Source organism: Nannizzia gypsea, genomic scaffold (genome assembly GCF_000150975.2).
Source record: "Nannizzia gypsea CBS 118893 supercont1.1 genomic scaffold, whole genome shotgun sequence".
In the NCBI taxonomy this organism is placed as follows: domain Eukaryota; kingdom Fungi; phylum Ascomycota; class Eurotiomycetes; order Onygenales; family Arthrodermataceae; genus Nannizzia; species Nannizzia gypsea.
Genome location: NW_003345201.1, coordinates 1752507 through 1779413, shown reverse-complemented (window position 1 = coordinate 1779413; position 26907 = coordinate 1752507). Strand labels below are relative to the sequence as shown.

The window sequence follows — 26907 nt, the reverse complement described above, 5'->3', positions numbered from 1 at the left end:
AGAGCTCTCAGGATAACCGTTTCATACCGTTTGAACCCAGTGACCCCCTTGTCTCTCCCAAGCATTCCTCTGTGTAGTATAAAATATTCTATACGTAGTATATAAGTGAAGGAATATATATCTATTGTAATAACCTCCAATTTGTAGTATGGTTCCAAAGTAGCCAGTAAGGTGCGATGGTAGCCAGTGAATGTCGGCAGATGTAAACATACGACTCATTGACCCGTATCAATTAAAATGATTACCGCCTGAGGGACTAATTCACTAGATGCCATTTATTTCACATGTCTAATATACTAGAAGGATGAATATCTTCTTTCGAGGGAAGACTCTCATTTGAACAGTTTATTGACAGACGATAAAGTAAAGGTTCATCCAATGGAGGGGAGTTATTCCCTTTTACAGTTAAATAAGCTCATCCGGACTGAAATTTGATCAATCAATGGGGACACTTTTGGGTTGATGTGCCATCCCCCCTGAAGTAACTAGCTTTACCCCGGGTCAATGGGCCCTATGTTGTACTCTAACGAGGTGGTGAACCCAAGGCCGACAATTTGTTGTCTCCCTAGAGTGAGGGCTCCTCGATGTGGAAGGGTGGCATCTCGCTGGATGAAGAGGTTCATCCGCGGGATTCTGCGGTCCAGGGAAAGGTGATCGGCTTTTTTTTTTAGGTGTTCTGTTCTTATATTTTTTAGCAATGTATTTTTTGATTTCCTGTAAATGGCATTGGATGCAGACTTACTATCTTTTTCAGAACACTCAATTAGTGATCAGTAATGTGCCATAACTAGTAGGCCGTTATTTTTGGTAAGGTAATGTCAGGATATATGTATTGGCCATATGCTCGCTACATTTTGCGTGGCCTTCTACCTCGCATATCCGATAGCTCAATATTATTATCCTCCCGTGGAGCTGGAACCTCAACAATGACACGCACTGGGACTGCAACGTCTGGAGGTCTAACCTCCCCAGGAGTCAGATCCTCAGTGGTTGAGGCTCCAGCTTCGGCGGCTGTAGTTTCCGGGGCTGCCACCGCGCTAGCCACGGGACCTAAGTGTTGACCGGCGTTAAGCGCCGTCCTGATGGCCTTCAAAGTATCCAGTAATTCGGGCCTCTCCATAGTTTCAGAATCAATGAAGCGTTGACACTCGGCCTTGAAGCCCTATAGAGTTACCTTCGACCCTCCATCCGTAGAAAGAGGACCGGAGGCATTGACACCCTGAGCAACGGGTTGGGTGGCTTCCGTCTCACGGTCCAGGTCCAGGTTCTCGGCGTCTCCGGCTCTCCTCTTGGCCAGTTTGCCGGGATAGTAATGTAATACCATCCCAGTTAGGACCGGGAAGAGGAGCCATGACAGGTAGTCGATGGCGTCTTTAGCTGTTCCTCCCGTTTCAAGCATGGTGAGGTTACACAGACAAGCCATCACGGAGGTTGAGATCGGGGGTATGAAAATAAGTAAAAAAAAAGCGAAAGTCAATGGTGTCATATACGGTAATAAGTTATATTGGAGCGAAAGTGATATATATGAGCGCCGTTGGAGAAGAGAAGAAAAAAAAAAAGAAGAGAAAGAATTTGGGAATTTCGAGCAATACTTGTAGAGCGATCGAACGCCTTCCATGTCTGGCAATGTCTTGTTTACTTGTGATATCACTCGATAAACACAGGTTGATGAGAAGGAGCGACTGGTATCCTAGAAGGCACGACCATGCCTTTGGTGATAGTAGGAAAGAAGCTGGCCAGTCGAGAGTACAGTAACGACAGTGAGAATATCTGGGAAGAAAGAGCCAGGGAGTCGCCTGGTAAAACTAAGCATCGGGAAGGAGCGATTGATAACTTGAAGGTCGTGGAATGCCTGCCTTTCACGGGGCCAAGCTGGGGAAGGGCAGATTGCAATTCACAACTATTTCATCTTTATCCGAAGGAGGGCTGTCTCTGAAGTATAAGATAAAAAAGGGGCCAGACATAACGAAAAAAGTGACCAGATCGGAAAGGAAGAGTAGGGTCGCTCCTTAGTAGAAAAGGCATCATGGAAGCATGCCGATAGTTACTAGGTAGCAACTAGTTACGAGTTTTCGCTTCGAGCTAGTGGGAAGACTTCGGCGAACAGTCTTAGTCTTTAATAGGTCCCCAAAAATCAATCTCCCTTCCCCATTGATCTCGAGACGGCAGTTCGGAGTCAAAATGGTGTTTGTACTTGAGATCTCCAGGCTTTATGGCAACCGGGGCAAAAGTGCAGGGAGAAAATTCGGTTCCATGCTCTCATAAGCTTCCGTCGGAATTTTTGCAGGCCCCAAGATTCTCCCAAGTAGTACTTCGAAACAACATACAACTTGGTTTGTATCGTAGACGGGAGATTCTGATTTCTCTCTCTGAATGGCTTAAGGGGCATCGGTAACAGTAGTGACAGTCATTCGCTTTCTCAAGTCGCGAAAGTTTAGGTAGCAGGTGTGTCTTAAAGCCATCACAATATCTAGTTGCCTCCGATGGATACGATGCTCGATATATAATCCATATATCTTCTTTTAGAATCAAGTTATTGGATATAAGTTTGATATCAAAATTCCAGACACCCTTTTTGAAATAGGAATCCTTCAAGAACATGATGTGCATACTCATAGCCGCAGCCGCGCACCGACCATGTGTAGGGCCAAACCGATAATGGTTCATGACCTCTTTCGCCTGTCTATATAGAAGGCACGGAATGTCCGTTTTATCTCTAGGCCCAAAAAAATGAATGGCAGTTTCTGTATCGCATTGACCCGGCTTTAAAAGGGGCTGTTTCTTGCATTGGGTATGGAATTTCTGACAGCGGTAGCAGAGAATATGTTGGGGAAAGTGTGCTTCAATCCTCTCTAGAAAATCCATCCGACTGTCACTAGGCTTCGACAGTCTATTGAGGATTCTGCCCGCCCGCGGCTTGCCAAAAGTACTTGGATGCAAGAAAAAATCAAGCAGCGTCAGCTGGTGGCAGCGACGAAGCAATGTAACATATTGCATCACCGTGAAGTGCATGTATAGGCGCTTGTGGTTTCCGGGACAGGGATTCAGCGGTCTTGCATTCAGCGGTCTGGCATTCAGTGGCCTCTGGGGATGTAGGCCACAGTAACATGCGTATCTGCCGTATCACTCGAGGACAGATGTCCATTTTTACTGTTGAATAATAGTTAATAAAGTAGGCAGTCTCACTTCTTATCAGCTGGTAGGCTTGCCTCTTTGGTTCAACAGTTTGATACTAGTCAATGAGTTAAATCTTGCTAGGTCCTTTCGTGGCCCTAGTATTTTCTCTCGGCAGTAGTTTCGGTGACAGTTGTAATAGGTGATCTGTAGTAGCGGTACGAATAAATGGTAAGATGTATTTTTTGGGGGAATAATGGGGGATTGCGCTCTTGATATCTTTTTTCGAGCTTTTGACGTCATTGACTCTGCTTTTGACGAAGTTTGGAATGATGTAGCGTCAATGAAATAACTAGTTACTCTCTCCGTCGCCAATTGGCGGATTCACCTTTTTGGTTGGCAGTTTGATATATAGTCGAACGAATCTAACTTATAGCTATATTAGCAACCAGCTTCGTTTGCCTCAGATTTAACTCTTAGTTAACAGGTTAAGTTAACTAGTTAAGCTATGGCTTGACCGTAAGGTTTCGTAAATTTGTATTGGTAGGCTGAAATGTTTTTGTAGGGTATATAATCCAGGTTTCGGTATAACTGGTGAGTTATCTGGAGCCTACGAGCTCACCGGTTTTCCCAAGTTATTATGGTTGAGCATACCGCCATAGGTCATGTCTCAGTTAGAAATATCTCACCGATCAAGGGTAATGGTAGAAACGCCAGCGAGGTAACCGTGTGATGGCAAATCTCGTTTGGGGCTTGTCTTTGCTCTTGTAATGAGCGCCACGAGACCTCAACGACTTCTGATGGCGTTTGCAAATTACTGGCGAGAGATATTTGTGTGGCAAGACCGAATTTTGGGCTAGTAGTTGCGTCGATGACTTCTGATGGAAAAAGAGAACTATTGGTGAGTGGTCCAGGTTATAACCATGGAAGCAGTAAAGGTTTAATTCCGTAAGCTTGAATGAACTGGACCGGATATCATGCATTCGCCAGGTGGTGTTCGGGCCAGAACAGTGCGGGCAAAAATCTTGGTTAGCTATGTAACTCTAGGCGCGCCAGGATTGAGAATTTCCGGCCTTAGTTAAGGGCTGCATATACCATAACGTTTTGAAGAGGATGGCCGGGTATAGGATAAGGCCCTCAGTCTTCGTCCATCAGCTATTTTAGCCTTCCTGAGTGGTTTTATCATATGAACCCGCCTGTTCGGCTTGTAGTCCAACTCGGGTTACCCAGATGGAGCTGTGGAGGCGCGATATCATGTACTTGTATATTTCTATCAAGGTGCTTCGTATACTGATCAAAGAGAATGAACTCGCTCCTGGAGAAAAAAAGATTGTCAATTTGTTATTTTACGTCTACTACAAATAATATATGGAGGAAAGAGATTTAGAAGAGGCGAGACGGCATGGCTTCCAATCCACCCATATCTCTTCCAGCGAATTCCGACTCCTTTGCTTTGCAATATCATGAAAGCTCCGCAGCAGGTTTTGGCTAGGGCGCCAGTTGCCAACATGCCACTCAAGAAGCGGGTGTCCGCTATCTTTAGGAAGAAGATATCTTAGTCCCCATATATACTCCTTGCCGTAGCTACTTTCAGGATAGTTCTCGTAGATACCTTCACCGGGACTAAAGCGTATACACGTGAATAACTCAACCTCCTCTAGTAAAGACATTTTCTCTAATGCCTTAACAAACGCCCCCAAGAATGGTTCTATAGCCTCATCAATAGGCATGATTCGAAACATATTAGGGTCGAAGTCATCCCAGCGACCACCGTTATAGTCCCAAACCTCATCCCAATGCTCATCTTCGGGATTCTCTTTAAGTAGGGGGTAATGAGTTTGGGTAACCTCGAACGGGGTTATATCTCGGCCTTCCCCCCGCGGACCTTGAAAGTACCATGTTCCAGAAGGTGACATTGGTTGAAATTCAACATGGAGCTTTTTTAAGTACGGCCAAGAGAGAGGGTCCACTATATCTTCATTAGGTGAGGGCCAGAAGATATTTCCATCAACACATGCACGAATAGCTAAATCAACCACACGCTGTGAGATTATACGAAGGCCCGAGCTTAGTAGATCGTAGGATAGTGGGCTAATCAGGTTAGGCATAGGGAGGGTTTCGTCATGACACTTGAAGGAATAGCTATATCCAAAGAAGATCTTAACACGGTTAATCTTTACCGGTAGGGTAGTTGTATTCTGCATGATGCTACCAAAGGCATGCCTTGTGTCGCGCCTAGGGCCTTCCCATGGCCGGGTAAAGTGAGTGAGAACAGGGTCTTCGTAAGCTAGCAGCCACCCTTCCTCGAACCTCGGGCAGTCCAAGGCAACTAAATTAGGGAGCTTGGAAACGAGTGCGGGTACAAGCCCATAGTCCAACGGCTGCAATACACAAGGTATATCGTATCTACTATCCCTTTTACCAGACCCACGCTCACCAACACTGAGGCTTATAACTGAGAGGAGGGTAGGCAAATTTTCATGTGTAAGCAGGCGGAGGCGCCAGCTAAGATAGCCACGGTGATGGCAGTAGTTGTCAACCTGCTGATAATGGCAGGGAGGCCAAAGGCAAAGGCGAATATTCCTTGGTCGATTATACGGGAGCTCTCGTTCCTCCAAGGTCTTGATCATGGTAAACAGAGCTGAGATTCGATGGGTAAAAAGCTCATTATATGACTGGAGATCTTCGGCTGTCTCGCGGCATGGAATTCTTGTGCTCCCATCAGTAGGGACCTGGGTTGGAAAGTCGATATCGACGTCGATAGCGCGGAGATAGCGGCTGCGATGGCCGTGATATTTGCCCAGGAAATCTTCGGCACTGTCTGTTCTGAATGTATAGCTACGCCACGCATACTGCTCGACGGCAACTTGAAAAAGGCGTGAGACCGTGAGTAGCTGGCCGCGTACCTTATGGTCAGCATGACGAACGATGAGATTGACGAGCTCTGGCAGGCCAAACACATTTATAGCACTCATAATGAGGTCGTAGAGGATCAAGACGTTGATAAATGGAATGGCGAATGCGTGGTTAGGGAAAGAATAGAGCCCAGAGCGTGTAGGACGCCTGTTGTGCGGCGTGGTAGACCGATAGCCGAGCGGAGATAGAAGAAGGGCGAACAAGTAGAGCTTTTCCAAAGTATATAACCTGGTCCTAGTAGTTATTTGAACAAGGATCTTGCTATCCTTGTATATATAATTGAATTGTAAACAAATATAGAGCAGAGAGTAAGGTCAAACGCTAGGTGATATCGCCTCTTCGGCTCAACATCCCTGACAATGGGCGCTGGTTATACTCTGGTAATAACAAAGGATTTTTCGGTATCCTCACTCCAAAGGGGCCTCATGTAGGTATCGTTTGGCTGTACTGAGTATGTCAAGGTACTCCATTCATTATTGCAGCATTGATCGCTAATAATCAATCGTGGTCGAGATTCAATATTACTTAATATCTGTCGACAAAGTGGATGAGTCAATAACGTCTTACTTGTAAGGAAGTTGGAACCGAGGTATGGCATGCAACAACTAACGCCACGCCTCACTATGTATGTAAACCAATGCAAAAATCGTAAAATATTGAAAACGAAAGAGAAGACGTTGAAACCAAAAAATCAAAAGCTGAAGAGCTCGCTTCTCCTTTTTCCCTCGGGATAAATAATCAACGCTGCGAGAAATAGTCCAACCGTAGTGGAAATGCTCACTTGAATCATCGCGTATGCTAAATCAAAAACGACATCACCGTACACCTTGCTCGAGCCAATTCGGGCTGCCAGATCCTGGAACGCTGCGTCGCTAGGGTTACCAGACCCACCGGGATGGCCTGCCAGAGCGGACGCTATTGCTGTCGTTGCGGCACTGGCTATTGTCGAAGTTGCAGCGCTCGCCGTCTGGTTTGCAGCGGTCTGGCCTACCGAGTTAGCCTGGTTGGCGAACGCAAGGCCTGAGACTAGAGAGCCGCTTGCCGCCAGTCCAGAGGGTACCTGAACCAGTATTCCAGGCAGCATGGCGGCGGCAGCCAGGCCGTGGCCAAGCCGACTGTAGAGGTTACCCATAATGCCAATAGCAAACGCGCCCATGCAGTTTGCTATCTGCAGGTTACGCGGGAACGCCTTGCTGCTAAAGAAGTTTACCAAATATCCGATAAACGAGAAAAGGGCCATGACGGGCACTTGCTTCCATTTTGCCTGATTGATCAGCGTGAGGCAGACGGTAAACGCTATCACCGACGGGAAATTATGCGCATATTCGTTTTGGCTGGGGCTGGTAGGACATACATACGCCGAACTGGCGTCGTGGTCGATTTTGCCGTAGAAAGTCGTGCCCAGCATCATTCCAAACCCAAGTACAAGAGAGTATATAATGGCATAGACAAGACGGACTGAGCCGGCGAGAATGTTCTGTGACTGTAGCTCGAGACTGCTGCATAGAACCATGAAGCCAGGCAGGATAAGGGCGATAGAGGACTGGGCGAGTGCGGGGAAACAGAAGAGACGGTCATCCCCTGGGCCATGGCGGATGCTTCCGATCGCACGAGCGAGAAACGAGAGGAGCATGGCGGCAGTGAGCTCGAATATGTTGGCATACAGACGGGAGCGCGGGACGGCAATGTACTTGAGCGCACCCAGTATACAGCCAAGTGCAAAGGAGACGGGGAGATCAATCACACGGCCGGTGAACGCGAAGGGCCCAACAGCAGCACTGGCAAGTCCGAACAGGAATATTAAGGTCAGCACGTTGTATCTCGGCTTCTCGTTTTTGGGCTCTTCCAGGAGCTGCATTGCCTCCTCGACGCCAATCATATCGTGCACCACATCTTTATATATCTGATGGACGTCTTGTAGCTTCCCCAGGTCCACGCCTTGATCGCAACGCTGTAGTTTCAAACTGGTGGTGTGTGTGGATGTATCATTGAATGAGACAAACATGCAGCCTGGGAGATATAGGAACTGAGCATCAAGCTCAAGCACACGGGACGTCATTCGTAAACACTCCTCGAGCCGATGTGTAGGTGCTCCATAGGCCATCAGGGCGTCGCACAGCTTTTCCAGGTACCGTTGTCGAGAAATTGTTTCCGCAATATGCACTGTAAGACGAATCTCGTCTTCGAGACGGGGTTTGTTGCATATCTTCTTCACAGCATTAACCATTAAACCACTACTTCGAGATCGTTTGAGCTCTGGCCGTCCTGCGGACTCAGCGCCCAAACAACCGCCAGTCAAAGTAGCCTCCGAGCCAAGAGTATTAAGTGACAGTGCGGATGGATTCTTGTTCTTCTCGTACCACTTGGGGCGTGGAGTGGATTTTCCCGGAGTTGTTTTCCCAGAAGTGGGAGCACTATGGGGTGCAAGGAGAGGGGAGGTGGTGTTTGCTTGCGGTGTTGGAATTTGCTGTTGTGATGTACGGTTTGCTTCTGCCTCTTGAAGTTGGCCCAATCGAAGAATATCCGTCAGGATACTCCGTCCATGTTGTACGGGTGGTGATTGCGAGCCGCTAGATTCTGTGTCAATAGAATAATGCCGCCTGCTCTTGGGTTCTGCCCTGGCACGTATACTCTTCACAATACCATTGGCTTCCTCGGCACGAAGTGTGAACTGCCGTGCTCGGTCTTTCTCGTGCTCATATGCTGCTTTGGATCCTGATGCTGACCTTCCTATATAATGCCGTCCTTCATGATGGGGCTCAATAAGATCCTGAGATAAAGACTCCTCATCTGACCTCCGACGACGATGAAAGTATGATGCTCTTCGAACCTGCGAAGCAAGATTTTGGGCTTTCTCGTAGGCTGCCTGAATTGCCTTGTTTTTAGTTTTTGATGATTCTGTTGATTGAGCTGTTGATATTGGGGATGGAGGTCTCCCGGGGCTGCCAAGGGGGGTTGGAACAGGGCTTGCTCTTGGAGAGGATTGTGCGGATAATGAGTCTCGATTTTTATACATGGGGATGAATTCAGAAGACTTAAATGTAGGAAGAGAGGGCCTGTGGACAAATGCAGGCGCCTGGGGTTCAGGGGGAGTATAGCTATCCACATAATCCCGCAGAGGGATCTCTTCTGAGCTCGAATCCGATCCATCCGAACCAAGAGTAAACTTAACTCGGTTAAAAGGTCGTTCTCTAGCATCATTGTTGTCACTGGTATTGCTCATATCTCTGATATGAATTGCAGGGCCAAGTCGGGGCGAGGTTTTTGGCGAGGCGTCCTGCTGTGGCTGCCGTTCAGAATTGCGGGAAGCATAGTTGCTCGATGTAAATGGGTTGCAGTTGGGGAAGTGTGCTGGCTGGCGAGGCCAGTCTGCCATAATTGGCAAGAGTAGTTAAGAATAGAAATGTGGCACAGTGAGTCGTAAGATCTCAACCGCACAGAAATGGGAAAGAAACGAGATACTTAGTAGAAAAATAAGAAGGAAAGTTCATCAGGTTGATTTGGTTATATGATGAAGTGTGTGCGAGGGTCAAAATAAATAATGTGTAGAAGGCAGAACTGAAAACTCGATTAACAAGATATCAGCCGTCTTGTCTATCAGTCACAGCCATCGGTCTAGATGGTGTTCCATGTACCCGTTCGCCACAGCCGTAGTAAGGAGCATACATATAGCTGGACAAACGGGCTTGCAGCTTAAGAGTTTGAAAATAAAAAAAGAAATACGCCTTGGTATCAGTGGGGCCGCACAGGAAAAGTGAATCCCGAAGATGGGATTCCCAAGCGCCAAAATAGCCCTATGCAGTATGTTAGGACCGTTATGGGAGGTCTAAGCTGATAAGGTCAAACGCGCCATATCCGGTCGACCTCGGCGAGCCATACAATTTTTATCAGAGCTGAATAGTTGCACTGATTGTATCAGACCCTGGGAGCTGGCGTGGAAGGCCCTGCGCATTGGCCAACATTAATAATCCAGCAAATTTGAAGATCCGGTCCCGTGGTGCCTGGGATCTGATATCATAATATATTAATAACAGTACCTTGAGGAATCCAAAGACAAGGAAGACTGGCAGAATACAGGTGATGACTGGATGAAAACCCTCCTTCCCAGGACTAGATGGCGAATTCCCTGCCACACATTCCCACACGGGGGTGATGCAAATAAATGGAGCTGTTTACTCCGTTGCTATAGATATCAGCTCCACTGAAGCAGAGACTTTCGCTCCACTAATTGGCCTTGATGCCCAAGCTCTTTGAGACTCTCGTTCCTTATCTCGCATTTTGCGCGTCAAAAAACCTAGCAAAACCCAACAAAATACAAATATAGCTCTCGAATAGCTGTGTGCGGTGGCAACGGAGCCATGAGGGTCTGACTTTCGGCAGTTCAGACGAAGGTTAGTTTTGCACAACGGATCCACGGGTTCCATTCATCTTGTAGATCTGGACCTGTCTCCTGGAAGATAGTTAGTCACGACATCCTTATCACAACTCGTCACCTGCATCGCATAATGAAAGCTGATCACTGACGACCAGCGAATTTGTCGACAGACTGGCCAGACTGTAGTTGGATAATAGCCCGATACAGATGAGAGAGGATGATGATGATGGATGAAGTTGAAATTGAGGTGGACGAAGCGCAAAACAAGCGACGCATGGAACAAGTAAGCGCCGACTTCTAGAAGCTTGGCATAAAACTTAGATAAGCAACGACAAACAAACCGCCTTAAGCGAGACTTTTTTTCTGCCCCTTTTGATAGCCTAACATACCTCAATCCTTTACGGATACGATTCTCGGGATGGTGCATATAGGCCTCGGAAGCAGCGGCTTGTGGACAGACAACGTAACTAATTTACAGAATGGGTGTGGCGGATGACTCTCAGGAACAAGTTATGATCAGCCCTGGATGCAAAGAAGGTCGCTGCCCGATCTCGGCCTGTCCTACATGGGCTGGATGTGTCGATATACCAAGGAAATATAAAAATATCAAAAAGCACATGATGCTCATTCAGGGTATACAAAGTGCTTGTCTAATTTTGTCTAATAACTAGGGTATCAAGGATATAACGGAGTGGGACCCGGCCATCAAACTGTTGTGCAAACGCCCTAGCCCCATGCTCTAGTTCCCAAAACAGTTCCTGATACATCAAACAAGTCCGCGAAGCCCCTTTTAGAGTCGTAGGCATATATTATGTATGACCATCCAAAGCCGATGATTAACTGTCAAGTCATCTATTCTCAGCCGTAACTGTCTACTGGGAGTATAGCATGCGAGTTAGAGGGTACGTTAACGTGTAACTTAGTCTCAATAACTAGGAATCCTTGCTGTTATATCCAGCCATCTGTTCAGCAAATTCATTTACCCAATACAGGCACATAGTAACCCTATATCCACCTCAATGTTGCAGTTACTTGCAAAAATTCTAGATCGTTTGCCAGAAATCCTACCTCATTGGCTAAGATAAGCAGGCAATCACTGCAGCGATGGCAGCAAGGGTACCATTTGGGTCCTTGACGCAAACGGTCTTCAAGCCAAGCTGCTTAGCGGGATAGTCATTCCCTCCTGGGAAAATGGCATCACCAATAAACATCATCTGATCAAGAGGGATGGTGCTTGCTTCGCTGAGCCTTTTCAGCCCGTAGGCCTTGTCCACCCCTTTCTGGGTAATATCAATGGAAGTTGCACCCCCCATGTTGATTGAAACATCAGGAAGGCGCTTCCGTAAATCTGCCTGGATGACTCTTCGTTTTGCAAAATCAGGATCCCAGACCTCCTTAGCATGGATGGGTGCTTCTTGTCCTAGTGCTGAGAAGGTGATTTGACTACCGCGGTCCTCGATACGGTTGCCCCAAGTCTGCTCTGGTTTGAACCCCGTTGCTTCTAATGCTTGGTCGAAAGCAGTTAGAATCAGCTTCTTGGTTTCGTCATCAAAGAGTTCCGCATATATCACTTTCCATTCTCTGCCGTCGTGTTTATACAGCTTCGTGCCGGTCGTGGGCATAAGCCAGAGTCTTGATAGATCAGCTCGTGGAGGAAGACGGCTGGCGACTTGTTTCTGAAACTGCGGCCAGTCACCGCCGGATATTACTGCGACGTGTGCCACGGCGAGTAGGTCGGCGAGCATTTCTCCCATCGAATTCAGCAGTGGCTGTTTGCTGAGGGCAAGAGTACCATCCAGGTCGAAAGCAACGAGGGAAATCATATTGCCGGTATCTAGTATGGGGCTCGTCGTTTATGTAGCCAGTTCTTGCAGAAATCAAGGGGTTTATCCTGTTAATAGGACCAACAATGATGGCGATAAGATCAAATGTGTTGATGGCACGAGTAAGTTCTAAGGCTGCGGGGGAGAACCGAGTTATCGGACTAAGCTTCAAGGGGGTTGGGGCTCAAGCAGTTATACCCCAGGGGTCTGCTTGCTCTCAGGCCCTGAGGTCGCCATGCTTCGAAACCAAAACCCTGAAATATCTAAACCTCATTTAAGCAGATATACGGAGCATAGGCAAACCAGCGCTATTAGAGGGCGGTTATCCGCCTAGCACATGGCACACGCATTGGGCTCCTGTGCAACAGGCACGGTTAGCTACGTCTTCAACATATGAGCTTGATCAGTACAGTAGGACCAAAGACGAGGCGCAAGTCAACGCGTTGCTATCTTGATTTCTTTAATTCATTAAAAACAATTTCATCTCATCCAAACTGCTTCCCGCCGTACCATGCCATCACACCATCCTGCCAGCTTAGCTTTTGTTCAACTGTCCGCTGACAAAAAGAATAGCAAAACCAGATCAAAGGAACAACTTTGACTGATAAAAGAGTGGACAAGCAAGAGATCAACTCGCTCAAAATCATGCACAGAGGCACAGATGGGAAAGGCCAGGGGAGGAGGCAGGTAGGCATGGGAACATAAAAAGTATCAGAAGCGAATGCAAAGAAGCAGAGAAAGAGACACAAGAACAATCCTATTTAGAAAAGCAAGAGCAGAATATCAAGATACCAGTTTGGCAGTGGTTGAAGTTGCACGCACGCACTCTTGTAACCATAAAGGATGATAAATCACGCACCCTAAAGAAGAAATAGGAGAAGAGAAAAATAAGGGAATAAATAAACGGCTAACAATCACACCCCATGTCATATGCGCCTGATATTTTATAAAAGAGCTTCTCCGCGCCAGATACCAGGGCTGGGGAGAGTTACATAACCGTGCTCTTTCTTTTCTCCGCATTGGAAAGAACCATAATCGGCATCTTCCTACGGCCTGCGTCGAGCTCCCCAGCTCCGCCGTTGGGACCGCCCACAACTTGTTTTCTCTCTGATCCGATGGCTCCGTTAGCAGCAGCACGTAAGCTTCCTAAGCTTCGTCTGCCAGATAGGGAGGAGCTGCTATCGGCATCACCGTCGGATGGCGAGAAGGAGAATTCACCATCGCCATCTTGCTCATTTCCATGTTCACTGGAAGGAGTCACACTGCCTGTGCTATGTGAGTTGCCGTTTGACGTGGAAGTGGAGGTGTTCCGCTCTAGTCTAGCACGTACAAGACTGTGAACTGCCCTACGGCGTTGACGGGTAGCAAAGTTCTTGCTTCCCTCATGCTTAGTTGTTGGCTTGGCGACGAGCTCCTCAAGCGGTGGTGGCCCACGGGGTTGACGGATTGCATGCTCTCCAGCGCGGTTTTGACCGGGTCCAAAGGTGCCAGGTCCCGCGGAAGCAGGAGTCTGTGGGAACATCGCTGACTTGGGGGTGGAGGAGCCATTGTTGCTAGATCGAGTGGTCTCGTTAATAAGCTTGACGGCCAAAGACAGCGACTTCTTGTGATCACGCTTGATACCAGGAGCAGGAGACTGAAGCGGAGGGGATTGACGGGCCTGTTGCTGGGGGTGCATTTGAGACTGAGCCTCGCGAGGAGGTGTGGGGTTGCGGGTAGACGGGGTTGAAGAGTGGTGGCGGATGGGAGACTGGCGGGATTCCGCTGGAGGTGGAGAGACACGAGCGGAGGCACGGAACATCGAGTGCGTGTTTCCGTTCGCGTGGCCGTTTGAGTTGCCGTTTGAGTGTGCATGGAAGCCGCCGTTGGTTGCGTGGGACTCGACCGGAGAGCGAATCTGGTCTTCGTAGGTTGACGCGGTTGGTGCAGCGGACAATGGAACGTCATCATAGACGCTGTTGTCCACCACGTAGCTCTGCTGCCCAGTCATTGGGTTGAACACTGAGAACATGCCGGGCTTGCCGGGAACGGGGTGCACAACGGGCTGCATTCCATGCTGGGCTTGCTGTTGATAGAATCCCATGGTAGGCAATGCAGACAAAATCTGCTGCTGTTGTTGCTGCTGCTGAAGGGCCTGTGCATGTGTGGAATGCATAGGAGTTCCGATGTGAAGTGCCTGGAACTGTTGAGCAGCAGCAGTAACGCTGGCAAGTTGCTGTTGGAGACGCTGCTGCTGGGCGGCGAGGTACAAGTTGGTAGAGACTAGCTCTGCATACAAGGCCTCATCCATGGGCTCACCATTTTCTTCGAGAATATGGTCGAGAGCCGGGGGAGCTAGGACGTGTTCGGGGAGAGAGTACATCTGACCGTAGGTCTGGGCAGTGCTTCCGCTGCTGTACGACTTTGAGTGGTTGAACGACACTCCCGTAGCCGTCTGGGGAACCCCACCGAGGTACGCGTTGGAGTGGTTGCTATAATTTTGCATCCCGCCAAAGCCATTCTGATGGGGGTGTTCCTGCATCAGGGGAGCGGTGGATGGAGTGGTAGGCTGTTTGGGGGCAGTCCTCAACCCAGCAAGCAGGTGAGAGCGGCTTGTGCGTGGAGTTGAGACGGATCCATGAGCATCATCTCGTTGGTCAAGCTTAGATGGGTGCGGGACGCTGAGACGTTTGATATGAGAACCTTTACCACGAGAAGCAAATCCGGATCCGGGAACGCCGAGAGAAGAGGTGTTGAGGGACATGTTGTTATAAGTCATTTGAGCAAGACCGCCAGTGTCCATGCTCGTAGTCGTCAAAGGTTCGATGGGCGAGAAAGAAGTAAATCAGATATCAAGTATTTTTTTTTGGCTCGTATATGCACCAGTGCCTTGCTAGAGATCGATCGATGGACGGACGGTGGTAAGAAGAGAAAAAGATTAGACCGAGAATTAAGTAACGAGATATGCCGGAGAGTAGATCCGACAGGTCGCAGAGAGTCAAAGGTAGATATCAGAATTAGGGGATTAAGATGTATGTAATGAAGGGTCCGTTATGAGTTCCGGCTGCAAACTGTTAGTTGTTAATCGAGATGCATCAAAAGAGCGGTAACAACTCACCAGAGTCAAAAGAGGTAGGTTATAAAATGGGGGAAACGAGAAGAGTAAGGGTAACGGAACCAAATTAGAAGTAGAAAAAATATACAAGTGAAGCAACGCGGTCGTATGGCAAGAGAGGTTCAGTTTGCCGCGGAAAGGAGGACGAAAAGACCGAAGATCGTGACGACGAGGATGCTCTGCAAGCCTCGCGTGAGGGTTAGACTGAAGGATGTGAGAACAAAGGGTCAGAAAGACGAGTACCGCGTGTACTGGCGAGGAGTACAGGCAGTAAGAACCAGATGAACGCAAGATACAAGCAAGTAAATGGGATGCAAATGCAAGTAGACACAGGAGGATGAGCAAGGAAAGAGTATCCGGACGCGTTTCAGTCAAGGGCTGAGAAGACTATCGGCTTCAAAGGACGAGAATCGGGGAATGTTGAATATAACGATGCAGTACGCTATGAGTGTTGGACGTTGGCGATGTTTCCCTGTTGTAGGATCTCGAGATGAACGGGCGAAACAACCAAGGAAAAAGCAAAGATAACGACCAAAAAACAGGGCTACAACGTAGCAAGCAAGGTCTAACGGGAGGACAAAAGTCGGCTTTGAAGGAAAACGGTGTCTGTCTCTTGTTCACTAACGGCCGGGTATGCGCGAAAACGTCTGCTAGGCTCCAAAAAGAAAACGAAAGAGAAAGGCGAGAAGAAGGTCGGAGGAAGGGTGAAGGTATTATTTAGAGTCGGTTTGCTGGTTTGCAGCGGTAGAAGGTGGTGGAGCGAGATGACTCGCACACGACGGCGATTGACGTGGGCGTGGCGGTCGTCGTTGGAGCGCTGTTGGTCGTCCGGCTAGCAGAGCAGGCGAAAAGGAACGAAGAGAAGTTGTCTTTTGGTTTTTCTTTTTTGAACGCAGATATGCACTAGAGAGAGCGAGAGAGGAACAGAGAGAGATAGAGAGAGAAGAGAGAAGAGAGAGAGAGAAAGAACAAGAGGCGAGGATGAGGATGAGGATGAGGATGGAAGAAGAAGAAGAAGAAGAGACGAAGATGAAGATGAGACGAAGTTGAGGAAGAAGAAGAAGAAAGTCGAAGTTTTGGCTCAAAGGGGGAAAAAGGCAAAAAGAGACGCGCGCTAAGCTGGTTTAGGACTAGCGAGCGCCAGAAACCGCAGTTTAGCGCCGGGGCTAGAGCCAATTAGAGGAGGGCAGCAATTTGCAATATAAAGTTGATATCGGGCGGAGGCGAAGGAAGAGACGGTGATGAGGGAGGAAAGGGTCAGGATGCAGACAGGCAAAGAGGCAGCAGGGTCGGGAGGAGGTTGGAGTCAGTGCAGGTGTGATGCTGGGACTGGGCTTGATGATAGTGGACGAGGATACTACGGAGGGACGACATGGAAGGCACTCATCAACCGCTGCAGGGTCATTCATTAACTGCATACATAGTACGGAGTACAAAAAAGATGCATGCCAGGATATACGGGCGGACTGCCACACGGACAGACGGATCCCTCCAGCCTATGGGCCTATGAGAAACAAGAAACTAAAAAGGTACATTTGATACCCCTGGTTTCAAGACCGGAGTAGAGAAAAACAAAACCAACATTAAACTGGGTATGCAGCCGCCATGACCAGGCCAGGACCATGACCCCAACCGTAAGCGCCAACCAGATGAAACAGACGAGCATCAAACGAGAAGAAAATAGAGAAGGGGGAAAAAAGATGTAACACCTAGCCGTATATGCAAGAAAGATGGTAGAGAAAGAAAGATTAGGAAGCCACCGAGCTAGCGTCGACAGCATGGTCAATGTCCAGCCCGTTTGTAGTCTCGTTGCCATTGTTGCCAGCACCGCCAGCGCCGTCATTGCCATTCCGGCTGACGCTTCGACTACCTGTACCGGGAGTTTCGGGGTCTGGCTCCCCAGTACCCATGAGTTGTCTGGCAGTACTTGGACCAGGACCGGATCTCTTCTCATTGGCACGGTCAAACTCCAACGCGTCTGCCAGCTCGCTGCTCATCGGGTCTAGTTCTTCCTCCGCCAGACCTGTGGCTAGCGAGACGAGCTTTCGATGCACGTCCAGCTTGGTGCTGACGCCCGCATCTGCTCGTTGGCGGATAAGTTTAGCCACGGCCTCCTCTCGGTCGGCTTGTGCTTGAGCCAGTTCGTTAGCAAGCGTGTAGAGTTCCAGCATTTCGTCTGGTGCCAGTTCGCGGTTTGAGTCTGACTCGCCTGTATCGTCCGTGATGCCGTTTGATTCGTATAACGATGTGAGTTCGAGGTCGTGTGTCTGGTTCAGTAGAGACTCGTACTTGGCTTTGATCTCGTTGAATCGGGTTAGCTGGGAATCGAGATCTTCGCTTTCTTCTTCCTTGGCTTGCAGAGCTTCTGTTTGAGTGCGGATGTTCTCCCGGTCGGATTCTAGTTGCTCATACAGGCCCTTGGGGTTTGTTATATCCTCTCCGCCACCGACACCGCTTCCACTGCTGTGTGGAGGTGTCTTGGCCTCTCCGTATGCGCGAGCAAGTCGTCTGTTAGCTTCAGCCATTATAGAGCCAATTCGGACAAGTAATGCATTGGTTGCCTCTGTTGCGACTGCTGACCCTGCGTAGTTGCCCGCCGTGGGTGTGGTGACGGCATATTCGCCTTCACCGTCGATATCCTGAGCGTATGTGACGGACGAAGGGGGCGGAGGGTTCTCCTTTCGCCGCTTGTATAGGGCCATCAGCACCTCGTTGGCTGTTTCGTGGTGTCTGTTCTGCAAATCGCCTGCTTCAGGACATTGCGCCAAAAGTGTGGTCGCAAGCCTATAGCATCCATTCTTTGCCGCAGTTAAGGCCGCCGTATCTCCATTCGCGTCCTGCGACGAAAGGAGTAACGAGATTTCATGTCTAGGAAACACTTGGGAGAGCTTGTCGATTAGGGTCTGGCAGTAGTATCGAGAACTCTTCCATTTGCCTTTACTCCGTGTCGTCGCCGCAAGGTGGTTAAAGACGGTTGCGCCAAACCAGTCGCGGAATGTGATAGTGCTATGTAGCAGGTCCGCCAGTTCTCCCATTGTGCGCTTTTCATAATTGTTGGTGAACAAGACCGCACGGACAAGTGGTGTTTCGTCGTGCTTTGATCGTACACGCACATCGGCACCTCGGCTGATAAGATCTTTGACGATATCGATATCACCCATAGCACAGGCCCAGTGGAGAGCGGTGTTACCTTGGTCATCAATCGGCCGGTCGACTTGAAAGTGTGTGGGTGGCACTGGAGGGAGAACACGGGACGCGCTTGGGTCGTCACCAACGGTCATGAAGTAGTCCAAAAGTTGGTCTCCGTATAGTATGTGGTTCTGTTCTATGATACTCATGGCGACATCGTTATCACCTCTCTTACGCTTGCGAGACTGGGTTGATTCAGGAGACATCTGCGCAAGGTCGTCGTCCGCCATGATGGAAGGGGTCTCAGGGCTTCCCTGCATTATCGACGAGGCCTCATTGAAGGACTGGCCTACGCCATACTGCTGTTGCTGCTGGTGGTGTTGCTGATCCTGGTGGAAGCTGGCCGGTGCCGAGTTAGCAGGCGGTATAGCAGGCGGTGCGGGAGGGATGTGCTGCTGGTTGGCGGTTGTAAATGAGCCACGAGTAGATGCGGCCGCACCTCGACGGCCACCAGCGCCCCCCCTTTGTGCTCTTGGTTTAGACGCTGCGGTGGTGTGTTTGGGTGCTGGAGGAGGGCTGGCATCGCCGGTCATGAAGTCGAACAACGGCCGTAGTCTGTCGAGTACGCCGTTCTTGTCTGCCAGGGCTCGAGCTTCGGCAAGCGGTATCCATGTTCCTGTGGTATGTCAGTACAGAGGGAAGACAAGATCGTTCTTCAACAGTAAGTAGGGTAGAGGTGACCTTGATATTTCCCGTAGCCTCCCTGGATCTTCTCATGAACGCCGCGCTGGACTTCACGCTCGAGGATGCGAGTTCTCGACGGCTTGTCCAGGCCGGCAGCTTTCAGGATATGAGTCGCATTAACCCAGTCGTCCACCCGCCGTCTCATCACATTCTCAGTCCCTAGTTTGTATTCGTAGACGGGTACCTATAGCAGCCAGCCAAGTCAGCATTGCAGTGTCCAGGCTAACTGAGAAGGGAGGGGGAAAGAAGAAGAAGAAGAAGAAGAAGAAGAAGAAGAAGCTGACATTGCTGTAGGTGGCAGAGTAGATGTTCCCTTCATTGCCCGCCGAAGAGGCCATTGCAGCCTATCTTCCGACCACCGCCGCCCGTTGTCGTCAATCCAGTGAAGCGTCCAGTCAAGGTAGAACAAGTGGAGTGTATTCGACGGCTGTAGAGGCGCAGAGATGAAGGATGCTTAAGTAGTTAGTGGTTGGTTGGTTGGAGGTTGTCAGACAATATCGCTTGTCCCTGGCATGCTGCAAGCTTCCTGGAGTGACTAGAGGCTGCTGCACCCGTCCACCGTAGCCCGTCCGTCCGATTCCAGCGCCGGAGTGTAGCTACCAAATCCCAATTTAGATAGATAGCTGTCTAATTGCTCGTCGCGTCCACGGAAAGAAGAAAAAAAGGCGCCGACAAGCGAAAAAAAGACGAGAAAGACGCGACGGCGTTCCGAAGGGCGAGGCCGGAAGAACCTTTGGCCGCGAAGTTGAAGTTGAAGCCGACGTTGAAGACGAGGAAGAAGAAGAAGAAGAGAAGAGGAAGAGACACCGCGGCATGATCCATTGAGCTTTGTTGCATCGAAGAATATATACAGCACAGCAGAGAAACATGACGGCTGGAGAATCAGTGAAGGTGGCGGACGCCAGACGTGAGTTTCAGCGAGGTTGAAGTTGAAGACGACGAAGACGAAGATGAAGATGAAGATGAAGATGAAGATGAAGATGAAGACGAGATGAAGAAGAGAAGAAGGAGAGAAGCTGACAGAGGACAGTGGCTACGCGGGAAGAGATGTCGAATGCTCGTCTTCCGATCGCCTACAGAGACAGCTGCGCACACCTGTTGATACCGCTGAACCGATGCCGATATGATGAGTACTATCTTCCGTGGAAGTGCGAGGTAGACATACCCTTTTCAGGACGTCGGGAAGATGAGATGCTGACGGCTACGATAGAACGAACGACACAGCTACGAGAAATGCCAGTACGAAGAGTTCAAGAAGCGAGTAGCGAAGATGGACGAGCTGCGGGCGGCCAAGGACGGCGCACGAAGCAACTAGACAGGACAGTCCGGCAGACGAGCGTGAGGCGGCTCTGTACGATCATAGAGAAGACGAGACGCAGAGGATGGAGTGTGAGAGAGAGAAAGCAGTGTGTTTACTCGATGTTACCTTTTTTTTTAAAACCTGGGCTGCCGGCATGATAGACGCAGTTCTTCTCTACCAAATATCTATCAGCAAATATCAGAGATATCAAACCAAAGGCCCCCCCCCAAAGATGCAACCAACCATCCACCCACAACCACCCACAACCACCTGGGGACGCACAGAAGCAACAGGATGCAGACAAGGACATGCGAGATGTGCTAAATAAAGCAAGGCTGAGGGGACTGTTTGCTGATAAATCAGTCCAGACGAAGGCCATCGTCCGGGCTGACGGCTCGTGAAAAGCGTCTTTTTGTTTCCGTCTGTCATCTGCCTCTCATCCCTGCTGCGGATGTCTAACAGTAACTTGTAGTACGGAGGAGTTGTTTGGTTTGTATCCAGTAGCTGCCAGGCATGAGATGGGGGAAGAGGCCGAGATATCAACGCCGTCTCTTAAGGACGGGCTCTTAGCAACTCCTGCTCTCGGCCACCGCACACACTCGCTTATGTAGTTACTCGACTATGGAGTGATCAACGTGCCTTCAAGGCTATCTTCCGCGTCCTCGAGGCCTGCAGCGCCGACCAGGGTGAAAAAGAACGCTCGCGGTCTTAGGTAACTCAAGTATCTCAAGTAACTCTCTTATAACGTATATGTCCAATGCCCAAGGTGGTTGTCAGGATATAAAGTCCAAGGCCCTCGTCCGCAGCCCCTTCCCCCTGTCCCTCTACTGGCCCCTTTACCACCGTCCCCTCCTCCTCCCTCCCTCTTCTCCCTCTGCTCCCTCTGTCCCTTCAGCTCTTCGTCTTTCTATCTCTTCCCCGTCATCCTCGTCTTCTACTTCTCCATCTCCATCTTACGCCCGAGAAAATAACCGCGCTTATTAATCCGTCCGGCCAAAAACGAGCAGGACGAAGTATAAGTTCGGCCGTCGGCGCAACCAGAAAAAGATATCCTCGTGTTATACGCTCTATAACTATTTAACGGACATAAGCATAACATAAAATATATACTTACTTACTGTTGTGACTGCGATGCCTGCTCCCTGAGTACCGCTGGCCGACCGTCGACATCCTCATCGCTATGGGTTTACTGTACGAGATGCCTCCTCCACTTCGTCCCTCCTCGCTGCTGCTCCCGCTGTGAATGATCTGCTAATTGATAATCGGACTGGCAGCGCGCTTGGCACACCACTGGCATGGCCAGAAGCAAAAAAGAGAGCCGGCCAGGTGAGGGAATGGGGTATCGAGGTATTCCTCCTTGCGTCATCGTTCAGGATGAAGGCTCTCTCTCGCTTGTTCGAAGTTGGCGGCTTTAGTCTGATGTTTTGTGCCGCAGCAACTACTCGCCATATGGAAGAAGGCCCGGGGAAAGGAGCGGGATGCGCTGTTGTGGGGTGATGAGGTATGTGGGATGTCCGCTGCAAGAGAAAGCAGGAGTAGGGAGTTTTGCTGGTTACATACATACAGCTGCTGACCGGCTGCCTGCCGTTTGCTAGGTTGAATATCTCGTCGTTGCGGTTGACGATAAGGAGGAGAAAGTGCGGCTGTCGCTGTGCCAGGCAGAGATCCTCAAGGCACTTGCGCAGGATGCAGAGCTCTCCAAGAAGACTGCTGTCAACGGAGACGCTTCAGAGTACGGTCTACCGGGTGGTCTCTTTATTTTGGTTTATTTTATTTATCTTGGAGATGATTCTGACTTGACGGTATAGAAAGGAGCCTCTGCCGACTTTCCACCCTGAGTTCGGCCGTTTCATGCTCGAAGCCACACCGGGGAAGCCATGGGGAATCGGCTTCAAGGAACTGCTCAAGGTGGAGTCCAACATGAAATGGAGGTATGGCAGCCAGACTCTCTCGATTTTGTTGTTTTTGCTCCTTTTGTGATATGGTCTAATATTACTAGACGAGTTACGGCTAAGAACCATATGGCTGCAAACGAATACCCCATCACGCTCACTACATTTCCCCGTCTGGGGTGCAGTGATGACTTTACCTGCCCATCATACCCGCTGTCAGGTCCAGCTCTGCGCTCACAGTTTGTACCTGACGAGATAGCAAACCCTCACATCAGATTCCCGACTCTGGCTGCCAACATCCGTTCGCGCAGAGGGAGGAAGGTTGAGCTAAACGTGCCCGTGTTTAGAGACATAAATACCCCATGGCCGTTCAAGGATCCTACAGTCAACTACGACCTGCATAACTGGCCGGAAGATGACGATGTGCGGAACGGAGCCGCAAAGGAAGGCCATGTATACATGGATGCCATGGCCTTTGGAATGGGTAGCTGTTGTCTACAGATTACCTTCCAATGCAAAAATATTACCGAGGGGAGAAAACTATACGATCAGCTCAGTCCTCTGGGCCCCATCATGTTGGCTCTAACCGGGTCAACACCTGTATATAAGGGGTTCCTGGTCGACACCGATGTCAGATGGAACCAGATTGGCAATGCAGTTGACTGCAGAACACGAGAGGAACTAGGAGAAGTTGTCAGTTTAACCCTTTCTTTTTGCCATTTTAACACGCAAACTAACATCCAATATAGCCCCTTAAGAACGACAGATGGCGCATCCCAAAGTCGAGGTATGCGTCGAACTCAACATATATATCACAAGACCCCCATTTACGGCCTGAGTACATGGACCCCGACCTCGTCATCGACGAAGATATTAAAAAGAAACTGATGGACGGTGGCATGGACGAACTCCTCGCAACTCACTTCGCCCACCTGTTCATCCGCGACCCCATCGTCATCTTCAACGAAGATCTCCAGGAACTCGACCTCACGAAGACAGACCACTTCGAGAACCTCCAGTCAACCAACTGGCAGCACATCCGCTTCAAACCCCCACCCGCTGACAACGACATAGGCTGGCGCGTCGAATTCCGGCCCATGGAAATCCAAATCACCGATTTCGAAAACGCCGCCTTCAGCATCTTCATGGTCCTAATCACCCGCGCTATCCTAAGCTTCGACCTAAACTTCTACATCCCCATACCCCGAACAACAGAGAACATGGAGATAGCCCACGCTCGTAACGCCGTGCTTGATGAGAAATTCTATTTCCGCAAGGATCCTTTCCCACATCGGTATCCGAGATCCCAGCGTCATCAGCAATCCCGGCCCCCGTCACCTCCCGGTGGTTCGGCCTCCGACCCGCCCTCACCACCTCCTTCAACGACACCTTCGTCTCCGCTCCTACAGCCCATTGAGTCAGAGTACACTCTCATGAGCGTTAATGATATCATCAACGGCTCCCCAGATGGGTTCCCGGGCCTCATCCCGCTGGTAGAATCATACCTAGACAGTCTCAACGTCGATGTCGAGACGAGATGCGCACTAGCCAAATATCTCGACCTTATCCGTCGTCGTGCAGATGGTTCGCTTTGGACCAACGCCAAATGGATAAGGGAATTTGTTGCAAAGCATCCCGATTATAAGCAGGATAGTGTTGTTTCGGCCAAAATTAGCTATGATCTCGTCAAGGCCGTGGAGGAGATTACGGAGAAGGAAGGGAAGGATGGAAGTATAGGGTGGGAAATGTTTACTGCAAAGAAACGGTAAACATGCTCGGTGAACAAAAAAGAGGGGGAAGAGGTAGCCCGAAAAAACAGGAATAGATATATAACTAGCTTAGAATTATTTTTGCATGATACTTTGGATATGAATAACACACTCGTCCATATTAACTGGTTGCGTTGTCAGTATGCGCCTAAAATACTAGTTAAATAAGTACGACTATCAATATATCGGAAGATACGAAAAGAACTCTCGAGGCAGTTTCCCTTAATCATAATATTATCCAAAAGTCCAAGAATATTGAAAACTTCAGTCATGTCTCATCAGATTTTCACCTTTTTTCAGTTTTTGATGCTTTTAAGCCACAATGAACAAGTTGGGATGAATTGAGCAGAGAAGTTCGATAGCAGCCAAGCAGAGAATGCAGGATAGAAAGAAATGTAAGAAACAATCAACAAAAACGCAAACCACCCCTAAAGTCAAGGAGGGAAGAGAGGGCTATGGACGATTCCACAGCTCCCTCGCCAGTTCTCCGCTTCTCCTGAAGTTGAGGCTAGAGCTACTACTGCGTCGCCTTCGAGTGCGATGAGCATTAGGATCTGTAGGGTATAATCCGCTTGCCCTTGCGTAAAGGTTAAGAATGTCAGTCAAGCTGACAACTCCAACAAGGCGACCGGATAGGCTAGCTCCTGGTAGTGCCGAGGCCGGGATTGAGGTAGATATAGATGCTGTGAAGGACGGAGGAGAAGTACTGAAGGAAGAATGATGTGCTGACGATAGAGTTTGTGGGTATTGGAAAGGTGAGATGGGGTTATGGGCGGGACGGGCGTTTCCGTTCCCGTTCTGAGGATTGTGGTTGCCGTTGTTGCCGGAAGCAAAATTGGCCGATGACGGAGATGATAGAGAGGCACCCGTACTGCCCACGGCAGGCCCAGCGATGCTGCTGGTATGATTGGGTGCAGAGCCCAGGGGAATGTTTGTTGTGGAGTGTGATGGTGTCGACGGTGTAGATGAGGCCGGTGAGTGAGGGTCAGTAACCCACATTCTAGAAAAACCGTAAGTAACTTGGTTGGGGAATGCAGCCGTTGATTAAGATTCAAGGCTTACCTGTGAGAACGGGTGGCAACAAGTTTGGCAACTGTATGGGCAAGGGTGGACTGCGGGTTAATATGGAAGACTGGGAATGAATCTTGTCCTTCGATTATACCACGTGTAGATAAAATGACTGAGATGAAGTGGATGCAGGTATTGTGGAGCAGAGGAAGGGATGTAGATTTCGTCAAAAGCTGGATATTTTCTTTCGTTAGTATGTTGTAGTCTGCGGTTGAAAAAGAAAAGGCACTGACCTTGACGTCAACAACAGATATGTTACCAACAACATTCCATTGATTGTCAACCACTGCAAGAGACGAAACACCTTCGTTGTTCATCAGTTCCAGTGCATGACAAAGTGGCCGGTCTCCGCTGTAACATGCGTGTTAGCTCGTAAAAACACTGAAAGTAAACCATGCTGTCTAGGACAGGACAGGGTACTAACTTGATGGATATCACACAGTGCGAGCCTAGCCTCAGCTCTCTTAGATGTTGCGGGTATAGTTGCTCAATGACCGGGAAACTACGTCCGTTCTCCCACAAGAACTTGACGAGTTTCCATTGAGTGAACACTCCAATCACCTCTGTGGTACCCTCCTTCACTACTATAATGCGATGTACGCCTCCTCCAAACGTTTCAACGGCAGTCATTAAATTGGTAGACTGTGGCATAGTTGTGAGGGGTTCTTGCATTCCGAGCCCCTTGACGTCCTTGAGTGGGATCTTCTCTCCCTCCCTTGCTCTCCTAGCAAGCTCACGTAGAGACGCAGCCTGTTCTTCATGGCTTGGTTGTATCAATCCCACAACGAGGAGGAGGTATGCATTAAGGTCAGCGAAGCCGAATGTGCCGACTGCAGTAGAGGAGCCAGGCGATTCTCGGATAAGAAGTGAGTGCACACTGGACTCAATAAGAAGCTATAAGATGTATACATATCATCGCCAGTTAGTCAACATTTCTAAACAGCAATAAAAAGAGGGATGAAGCATACATTCGTAGCATCTTCAATGGAAGTGTCTGCATCCACAAACTTTAGATCCACGGGCTGTACCAATTCACCGATTGAAATCTGCGTCCAATCTCGGCCAGAGAAAGCTGGATCGGCAGCTGCATGCGACGGCGGATTATCTATCAAGCTCTGGACAGCAGCTTGAGTGAATGAGGGCTGCCGACGGGCTCGAGGCGACGACGGCACGCCTCTCAGCGAGTCACCCAGGCTTTGGCGGTGGGACAATTTCGCAGGCTCTCGCCGCAACGACGAGCTTCGAGAAGAAGACGACCGTGAATCAGAGCTTAGCCTAGGCGAGACGACACCTTCTTGAACTGCTTCTCCCGCCGCTGGCTGTGTGTTCTTGCCACTCATCTTAAGCTCCTTCGGGTTATCGGCTGTTTGGAGGGGAGAGATATCGGCGTCAGGGAAGCGGAGGTCCTGGCAGGGAACAGACAGCCCAAGCCCCTCTTGAGATCGCGGTATCTTGCGGATGATATCCCGTTTGCCCAGCCGGTGCAAAGGCTTTCAACAGGAGAGCTGCTCGGTGCGCAAGCTGAAGAGCCAGCAAGGTAGCAGTCTCGAGTCTCTGGGGTTGAATCACTTAACTAGTTAACTAGTTAAACGGTTTATTTTTAGCTGGTAGTTATCAAAACTGCTTCGTATCTGGTTTTAGGTGGGGCGTCGAAATGGAACCAAGTCATTTTTTTTATTTAAC

General features: G+C 49.4%; 10 protein-coding genes across 10 annotated transcripts; 3 read left to right on the top strand and 7 right to left on the bottom strand.

Moving 5' to 3' along the window:
* Positions 1 to 847: 847 nt before the first annotated feature.
* MGYG_00669 (hypothetical protein) lies at positions 848 to 1399 on the bottom strand (the record flags this gene model as incomplete). The annotated part of the gene is made up of 2 exons (XM_003176535.1): positions 848 to 1153; positions 1175 to 1399. The coding sequence occupies 2 exons, from the start codon at positions 1397 to 1399 to the stop codon at positions 848 to 850; spliced, it is 531 nt and encodes a 176-aa protein (XP_003176583.1).
* Positions 1400 to 4469: 3070 nt separating this feature from the next.
* On the bottom strand, positions 4470 to 6089 carry MGYG_00668 (hypothetical protein; the record flags this gene model as incomplete). Its single annotated transcript, XM_003176534.1, has 1 exon — positions 4470 to 6089. One exon carries the CDS (start codon positions 6087 to 6089, stop codon positions 4470 to 4472), a length of 1620 nt encoding a protein of 539 aa, XP_003176582.1.
* A 632-nt stretch (positions 6090 to 6721) lies between these two features.
* MGYG_00667 (pheromone-regulated membrane protein 10) lies at positions 6722 to 9406 on the bottom strand (the record flags this gene model as incomplete). Its single annotated transcript, XM_003176533.1, has 1 exon — positions 6722 to 9406. One exon carries the CDS (start codon positions 9404 to 9406, stop codon positions 6722 to 6724), a length of 2685 nt encoding a protein of 894 aa, XP_003176581.1.
* Positions 9407 to 11481: 2075 nt separating this feature from the next.
* MGYG_00666 (HAD-superfamily hydrolase subfamily IIB) lies at positions 11482 to 12228 on the bottom strand (the record flags this gene model as incomplete). Its single annotated transcript, XM_003176532.1, has 1 exon — positions 11482 to 12228. One exon carries the CDS (start codon positions 12226 to 12228, stop codon positions 11482 to 11484), a length of 747 nt encoding a protein of 248 aa, XP_003176580.1.
* Positions 12229 to 13216: 988 nt separating this feature from the next.
* Positions 13217 to 15010, bottom strand: MGYG_00665 (hypothetical protein; the record flags this gene model as incomplete). Its single annotated transcript, XM_003176531.1, has 1 exon — positions 13217 to 15010. The coding sequence occupies one exon, from the start codon at positions 15008 to 15010 to the stop codon at positions 13217 to 13219; it is 1794 nt and encodes a 597-aa protein (XP_003176579.1).
* Positions 15011 to 15812: 802 nt separating this feature from the next.
* On the top strand, positions 15813 to 16440 carry MGYG_08899 (hypothetical protein; the record flags this gene model as incomplete). The annotated part of the gene is made up of 2 exons (XM_003176530.1): positions 15813 to 16032; positions 16232 to 16440. 2 exons carry the CDS (start codon positions 15813 to 15815, stop codon positions 16438 to 16440), a joined length of 429 nt encoding a protein of 142 aa, XP_003176578.1.
* A 630-nt stretch (positions 16441 to 17070) lies between these two features.
* MGYG_00664 (transcription factor MBP1) lies at positions 17071 to 19533 on the bottom strand (the record flags this gene model as incomplete). Its single annotated transcript, XM_003176529.1, has 3 exons — positions 17071 to 19127; positions 19193 to 19379; positions 19480 to 19533. 3 exons carry the CDS (start codon positions 19531 to 19533, stop codon positions 17071 to 17073), a joined length of 2298 nt encoding a protein of 765 aa, XP_003176577.1.
* Positions 19534 to 20062: 529 nt separating this feature from the next.
* MGYG_00663 (NADH-ubiquinone oxidoreductase B18 subunit family protein) lies at positions 20063 to 20510 on the top strand (the record flags this gene model as incomplete). The annotated part of the gene is made up of 3 exons (XM_003176528.1): positions 20063 to 20102; positions 20226 to 20350; positions 20406 to 20510. 3 exons carry the CDS (start codon positions 20063 to 20065, stop codon positions 20508 to 20510), a joined length of 270 nt encoding a protein of 89 aa, XP_003176576.1.
* Positions 20511 to 21675: 1165 nt separating this feature from the next.
* On the top strand, positions 21676 to 24156 carry MGYG_00662 (glutamate-cysteine ligase; the record flags this gene model as incomplete). Its single annotated transcript, XM_003176527.1, has 7 exons — positions 21676 to 21686; positions 21770 to 21842; positions 21931 to 21996; positions 22091 to 22227; positions 22304 to 22426; positions 22495 to 23080; positions 23137 to 24156. The coding sequence occupies 7 exons, from the start codon at positions 21676 to 21678 to the stop codon at positions 24154 to 24156; spliced, it is 2016 nt and encodes a 671-aa protein (XP_003176575.1).
* Positions 24157 to 24609: 453 nt separating this feature from the next.
* On the bottom strand, positions 24610 to 26564 carry MGYG_00661 (sds23/moc1 protein; the record flags this gene model as incomplete). Its single annotated transcript, XM_003176526.1, has 5 exons — positions 24610 to 25156; positions 25219 to 25397; positions 25458 to 25575; positions 25649 to 26118; positions 26193 to 26564. The coding sequence occupies 5 exons, from the start codon at positions 26562 to 26564 to the stop codon at positions 24610 to 24612; spliced, it is 1686 nt and encodes a 561-aa protein (XP_003176574.1).
* Positions 26565 to 26907: the final 343 nt, after the last annotated feature.